The 7717-nt window shown below is 38.3% G+C and overlaps 1 protein-coding gene across 1 annotated transcript in view; it reads right to left on the bottom strand.

Moving 5' to 3' along the window:
• Nucleotides 1–4521, bottom strand: part of LOC139709460 (acetylcholinesterase-like) — a 16082-nt gene extending 11561 nt beyond the window's left edge. The window contains exons 1-3 of the mRNA XM_071621425.1: nt 4360–4521; nt 3945–4121; nt 776–935 (exon numbers count right to left, since the gene is read on the bottom strand). Coding sequence (XP_071477526.1) covers nt 776–935; nt 3945–4121; nt 4360–4521 — 499 coding nt within the window. The remainder of the gene's footprint in view (nt 1–775; nt 936–3944; nt 4122–4359) is intronic.
• Between the last annotated feature and the right edge of the window lie 3196 nt (nt 4522–7717).

Genomic DNA, 7717 nt, shown 5'->3' with positions numbered 1-7717 from the left:
CCAGGAGAATGTGATTCTTTGATCTATACATCTAACTTTCTCCAGACGACAGACTTCCAACAATTTCTAGCTTATCTCTTTGATAAGTCAAGAATGTGTAGGCCCTGTACAACATACAATTGCATTGTACATATGTTATATCTTTGTTTTCATTAACACTCAAGCATTTCGATTTTTATTCAAATCATATACCTTATTCAGCTCTTTTTTTCCTCGAAGAATGAGACAAAGTTTGAAAGGATGGATAGGTAAAAGAATAGAAAAGAAAAAAAGGATATCCATGTTGTTCACAATCGGTTATCAATCAGCAATTTTATTCAATTAATGCACTAGTGGACAACAAACAGGTTGTCCCTAATGATAAATATGAGGTGTACCTATAACCTCGAGAAACAAACAAACAAACAAAAACAGTGTACGTATACCAAACACTTTTTTTCGATCCTCTTCTCTTCGGTTGTTTCTTCAATGAATTCATTTGAAGTTGAGGAATTGCTGAAAAGTATTTTTTTTCTCTTCACATGTACAGATAATACAAAACAAAAACATGGTAAAAGACCAAATACCAGTGATGCGATAATGAGAGATGCAAACAAAACTTGTAAAATATTTGCAGATTCTTCTCATGGAAGACTAGGAAAAGTGGACCAAAGTATGAAACTTTACAGTACATTATGGTGAGTTCCTAAATAAAGATAATTTCGAATCTAAGCAAAAGACCCGACAAAAAGGGATAATGGTTACATTTTTCGTAAGGTATTGAAAAGGGGCATACCTGTTGAAAACTGCGCGAAGACACCTAAGCGATAGTTTATCGCTACTACTATGACGTCGCCAACAGTGACCAATGGGATACCGCTGTATTCATATCCCATGGCCGTTTCACTACTGAAAGCCCCACCGTGAATCCACACCATTACAGGAGTGCCAGATTGCTGCAAGAATAAAGAAAAAGTATAAATATTAATATCATACATAACATCACCTGTCAAGCACAGTCATAATGTATGATGAAAATGTGCATGTGTATGGGATGGGTAGTTTTTTTAAAACATTAACTCAGTGCTTTACTAACAGGGTATATATGATTGTGATGAATTGTCTTCTCTAACGATTGTAATCCAATTCAGAAGAAAGCGATTAAAGACCCTATCACACTATAGGCAGTGGCGTATCTAGGGGGGGGGGGGCAAGGGGGGCACGTGCCCCGGGCGCCACTCCTTGGGGGCGCAAAAAAAAAAACGAAGAAGAAGAAAAAAAGAGAAAAAAAAAGAAAAAAAGAAAGAAAAAAGAAAAGAAGAAGAAGAAGAGGAAGAAACTCACCGGAAAGGGGGGGGGGAAGGAAGAATGGTTGGGGGGGGGGGGGGGCAGAAAACCAAATAAAAAAAAAAGATAAAAACAATACAATGATGACTCGGACAAGAATTCCATGTTATGTAACCTGAAATACAACAATTTTCGGCTCGCTCGCTGCGCTCGCTCTCTAAATTTTATATAGAAGAAGAAGGTAAGAACAAAATGTGATGATGACGCGGACAAAATGACAATGTCTATTGTGTCCACACATGTCATTTTATATTTAGCAGGCAAAATGTTTCTCGGAGCAGCGGCTGCAATTTCTTTCGTGCTGAAGCGATCGCCAATTGGATCAAAAGAAGGCGCCAACGGTTTCGAACATACGGGGGGTGGGGCGCCAAAAAAATTAAACAAGATAAGAACAAAACGTAATGATGACGTGGAAATATACAAATTTCAGCTCACTCGCTCCTACTAATTTAGAGTATTTTTTCAAGTCCTCAGTTTGTTGGTAAAAATCGTTATCTATAAGGCCGCAACTATATCTTGATTAGAATTGTAAGATTTGATAAGCAAAAAATGACAAGAGTTCCATGTTTTGTAAGCTGAAATACAAAAAAAAATTTCGGCTCGCTCGCTGCACTCGCTCGCCAAAATTTATCAAAACAAAAAGGAGACAAGAACAAAACGTGATGATGACGCGGAAATATACAAATTTCGGCTCACTCGCTCGTACTAATTTAGAGTATTTTTTCAAGGCTTCAGTTTGTTGGTAAAAATCGTTATCTATAAGGCCGTCACTATATCTTGACTAGAATTGTAAGATTTCATAAGCAAAAAATGACAAGAGTTCCATGTTTTGTAAGCTGAAATACAAAACTTTTCGGCTCGCTCGCTGCGCTCGCTCGCCAATCGCTCGCCAAAATTTATCAAAACAAAAAGCAGATAAGAACAAAATGTGATGATGACGCGGAAATATACAAATTTCGGCTCACTCGCGAGTACATGGGGGGCATTTCATGAAGCAATTTGTCAGATATTTCGTCAGACAAACTGTTAAAAGCTACTGAAATCCTTGCTTCTGATTGGCTGAAAGCAAATTTTGTCCGACAAGTTGTCTGACAAAATGCTTCATGAAATGCCCCCCTGATTTAGAATATTTTTTAAAGTACTCAGTTTGTTGGTATAGATAAATCATAATCTATATATAGGCCGTCACTATCTTGATTAGAATTGTAAGATTTGATAAGCAAAAAATGACAAGAATTCCGTGTTTTGTCAGCTGAAATACAAAAGTTTTTGGCTCGCTCGCTGCGCTCGCTCGCCAAAATTTATCAAAATTCATTACATTTAAATCACCCTCAAAAGACCCCTTTTAAGGGCTTGAAAAGCATATCATGTGGACTTTGCTTAAAGTCCCTACTGGGATGGGGTTGGGGTTGAACACTACTCTTTTTCAGAAATTAGGGGCGCAATTTTCGCGCTTGCCCCGGGCGCCGTTTTCCCTAGATACGCCACTGACTATAGGGTATAAAGTTGAGCTAACGTATGCCCAGCGTACACCATTTATGGCGTTAGTACCGTTCGTACCGGGAGCCTAAATTCCAGTTTTACGACATATAAAGTAATCTGAAGCTGAAAACATTATGCAAAACCCTGAACAATCACTTTCAATCCTCAAAAATAGATGATAAATCAAAGCGTAGCACTCCCGTAGGCTTCAACACAGTTGCAAATAGAAATGGTAAAATGAAGTAAGCCACCAGTACCAAAGGTGATGAGTAAGTTAAGTTCATGTAAAACATGGTCGTCTGCTTTCGCTGCATTTTTAGTCTTTTTTTTTCATTAGTCTTTTTCCCCCAAGGTTGTATTGCTACTACAAGTAGTAGTAGTAGTAGTAGTAGTACTACTACTACTACTACTACTACTACTGCTACTACTGCTACTACTACTACTTCTTACTACCACTTCAACTACTGGTACTACTACTACTACTACTACTCTACTACTACTATACTACTACTACTACTACTACTGTTATTACTCGTTAGAAAAGATGGTTTCGCTGTCTCCCATATCTATATTTCATTTGACTTTCATTTATTGTAACATGTCGATTCTTTCAGAACATATATCTATTATAATGTAAAAAGTACACACAACCACACACACACACACACACACACACACCCATTTCGTGTATGACTGTGTGCGAGTGGGGGGATGGGGTAAACCTGCAATGCTATACTACTGCTACTTCAACTACTACTACTACTACTACTACTGCTGCTGCTATTGTGCTACTACTACTATTACTACTACTATACTACTAGTACTACTGCTAGTGTGTTACTACTACTATTACTACTACATGTACTACTATTTCAACTATTACTACTACTCTACTACTACTGTTACTCGTTAGAAACGATGGTTTCGCTGTCTCCCATATCTATACTTCATTTGACTTCCATTTATCATAACATGTCGATTCTTTCAGAACATATAATGATATAGTACACACACTCAAACACACACACACACACATACACACACACACACACACACACACCCATTGCGTGTATGACTGTGTGCGAGTGGGGGATAGGGTAAACCTGCAATGCTAATGTTGTAATAGCTGATATTACCCTCCGGCTAGGGGCATAGATGTTCAGGTACAGACAGTCCTCTGACTGAACGGGGTAAGCCACGGATGGATCTTGCACACAGGCCGCTGAGAACTCGGTAGCATTTCTTTCGCCTGTCCACGAAGCCTTTGGTAGTGGTGGAGCGAATCGCTCTGGTGGATCGGCAAAGGGTACTCCCTGTAGAAGAAATAATCGTAACATTAATCTGATCTACCCTCCTATCATTACATTAATACTGTAAAGACCACAAGAGAAAGTGAATGAATAATTCAAACTGCTTTTCTCTCTCCCTACAGCAATGAGAAACTACTTTACTTAAGCAAAGCGTATAAAGTGTTTCTAAAGTTATTTTTTCGGAGAAACACTAAGATGGCGTTTCAAAAAGAACCGTATATGGCGGTTCATAATGGCTTACCAGAAATACGTCGACGTCGCGTGTTTTCTTGATGAACGTGTCTTCGCTGAAGCGGACAGTCTTTCCGACGAGGATTCCCTCATTGACTGTCACTCGAGGATTTTGAGCACCCACCGCCTCGAGGACAGTGACAAGTGCCAAGGAAAAAACGATTGCCTTCATTGTAAAATCTGAACCCAATTCTTGAGTGATATGTTATAATCGTCTTTGGCTGTACACCAGTCACATAAGCCACAGGTGGCGGTAGTGCACCCACAAACTAAAGCTGAGTTCCACGAGGCAGGACCAGCTCCGATGCTTAAATAGTACAGTGTACCCTGTTTCAAGGAAGAGAACTGTAACGAAATGGTGGATTTCGATCCTTTTGCTCTTTTTTTTCAGCTGCACCGTGGTCTAACGTAAGAACCGCATAATATAAGCAAACACAATTGACTGCCTGAATCGTATTCTGTGCGTTTCACGCACTACATAACTCTTCGTGTGCCATACATGAAGGCCTAGTTGCCCATTGGCGACCTTGTCGTCCTGTGTGCCATTGTTGGGGATCGGGGACTATAATGAACACAGTTGAACAACGCGATCCCTGCACGTGCGAATACTTTTGGTATCATAATGTGTTGCGCTAAGTAACAGTAACACATAGGTAATCGTAGCTGAAAAGCCATCGTCTGCACCACATATAGGATATTTTTGAGTAAATAATGATTTTTCAATTGGATTATACATTTCTGCTTTCTTCGGGTCGGGAAAATTCGAAGCGAGCGCATCCCTTGCAACCTGTGTGTAGATGAAAAGTCTCATTGGTATTAAACCACCCGTGTGTATGCTATTGAATCGGCGTGTGCTGTCTATGCAGTTCCACTTGTGTTGTTCTTGCCGGGCGCTGTCCTGCTGGACAACTGGAAGCTGCTTACATTATCAGTCCCTGGAAGAGGATCATCTTTCTTTTGTTGGTCAAGCCTTTCATCCTTTTGTCTTGGTGAACTCCTCTAATCGACCCTACCTTACGCTGCACATTATACAACCGAAGAATACGCCTTTGTCTGTTTGTCCTTGTGTACGTACGTGCTTGAAAGTAGACCTGGATATTTTGCTACACGATTGCACGTGCTTGTTGTGATCGTCTGTTACTGCCGCTCTCCTTTTTCGGAGAGAAATGACAACCAAAGAAGACATCTGGTGGAAACTTTAGGATTGCAGACAAAGAGGCAGAGGGAGCGTGAGGAAAAATAAAAAAGGATAATTTTAAACCTGAGTAAAAGAATATTTGTCAATATCTATTTCTATTTCTTCCAATTACGCACTCAAGTGATTCAAAACACTAAGGTTACTTAAGATTTTTGTTTATTCTTAGACGGAGATTGGTGTATCTATGTATTTCTCTCTCTGATGTAGTCCTACCGAGTGTCAAAGCCGATTAGTGAAACGAAAGGTTTTTGATATTGAAATTTCAAAATCATGGTACATTATACAGACGCATGAATGAATTAGTTTGTGTAAAGTATGCATCATTCCAAAGAGCGTCAAAGTTTATTTTGAACATGTTTTTTTTTTTGTTCTAAGCCTTCTACATGCTACAATTCCTGTCCATAGGTTTATGTGTTAAATTTGTGCACATTTGACTCATTGGCATAGAAAGGCACATACGCGTATTGCGTATTATTGCTTCCACACAGTAAGCCTATGTTTTAGGGATCGTTTTTCTTTCTGGGACGAATTGTATATAAATATATTACACACACACACACACACACACACACACACATATATATATATATATATATATATATATATATATATATTAAATTATTTGAAATCGAAATATGAATTGTAAATTTAAAGTACCTCATATTTATTTTCTATGCAATCCTCGTCCGGTTGGGAAGACCCAATTCGACACTATTACATCATAAAACAACAAACGCATGTGCTGACAACTGAATGAATGAATGAATAAATGAATGAATGTATGAATGAAAAGTTGCATTCAATATCCGCGTGTATGCATGTGCGGACATTAAAATGGTAGTATAAAGTTGTAATCCACATGATGTTTCATTTTCGTCTACTAATCTTCCATATCATAATGCCATTATTGCCTGTTTCTGATTGTAATACAATCCGGGACACATGCGACAAAAAGATAAATAATTCAGTTAGCTGCAATTGCAACTTTATTAAAGGAAACACTACGCATGCATATCAGGGAATATACTCCTTGCGCTCATATATAACTATATACATCGTAGATTATAATATTGCAACGAAAGCCTCTTTTGGGTAGACTAATGACAGCTATCTCGAGGTAACAGTTATCATGGGGTACTTCTGGCTTGACACTAGAAAAGTTAAGTATCACCAGGGAGGTGTGTCTCACCTCCCTGGTATCACTGAAGGTAATGAAAAACTCCGTCAATTACATCAGTCCGGTGACATTGCCGAGAATTATAACCTGTTTCTGCAAAAATAATCAACGATTGCGCTACAAATGATGAGTACACTATATAAATTGCTACACATACATATACATGATGATAACTTTCCAACATTTGGTATAATTGTGAATGGTGTCAAATGTTTAACGTATAACAACCAAATAAAACAAAGAAAACTTTAACAAACAATTTACGTTTCATTTTATAGTAGTAGTAGTTCACGCTGCAAAGATTGTTTATTCATTAGGGCCATTGGACCATGGTATCACATTTTCCGCTAATACTCTCTGAAAGTGTGTCCGAGATATCTTTACATGAAGTCGCATTTGTCCCAAACCTGGATAAATTCTATTCGCTTTTCATGATTTAAGGCCTGAATATGCAGTTATGACACACCCTCTGCTACTTTTTTTAGAATACGCCTTGTACAATTTCATATTCTAATAACGCGTGTGTGTATTTTCTTCTGAATTTCTTACAAACTGATCAATTCAGAATGACTTACAAACCTTGGGGACACAATGGACAGCTACCCCTACTCTTTACTTATTGATTTGTCATGCACTACTTTGTATCAAGTTCCACAAGATTAGTGTATCAATTTGATTTGAATAGCGTAAATGCTGGGGAAGAAGTTTTATCTACAAGGCTGGTTTAAAATGCAACCATAATGCATGTATGTTTTATCTAAAACTTGTCCCGCACTATTTAAGTTCACAGTCATCACGTGTGCTAAATTTCTTCCAAATAGAGGAAACAAAGAACGGAGACGTATTTCAATCTGCATGTAATCTGCAAGTTGTTTTTTATGAGCTGTTACTATGACATCGCCATTTTCAGTACTCTTGTAGATATATCTCGCACAGCATACATTGCGTTGTTTCTGATATACGTGAATTAACCATTTTCTTGTAAACTGCTCA

The sequence above is a fragment of the Diadema antillarum genome, unplaced genomic scaffold (assembly GCF_040938485.1).
Source record: "Diadema antillarum isolate AM-2024a unplaced genomic scaffold, OU_Dant_1.0 seq00001437_RagTag, whole genome shotgun sequence".
NCBI classification, from domain to species: Eukaryota; Metazoa; Echinodermata; class Echinoidea; order Diadematoida; family Diadematidae; genus Diadema; species Diadema antillarum.
The sequence above is the reverse complement of the archived record's forward strand: the minus strand, read 5'-3'. Positions and strand labels throughout refer to the sequence as shown.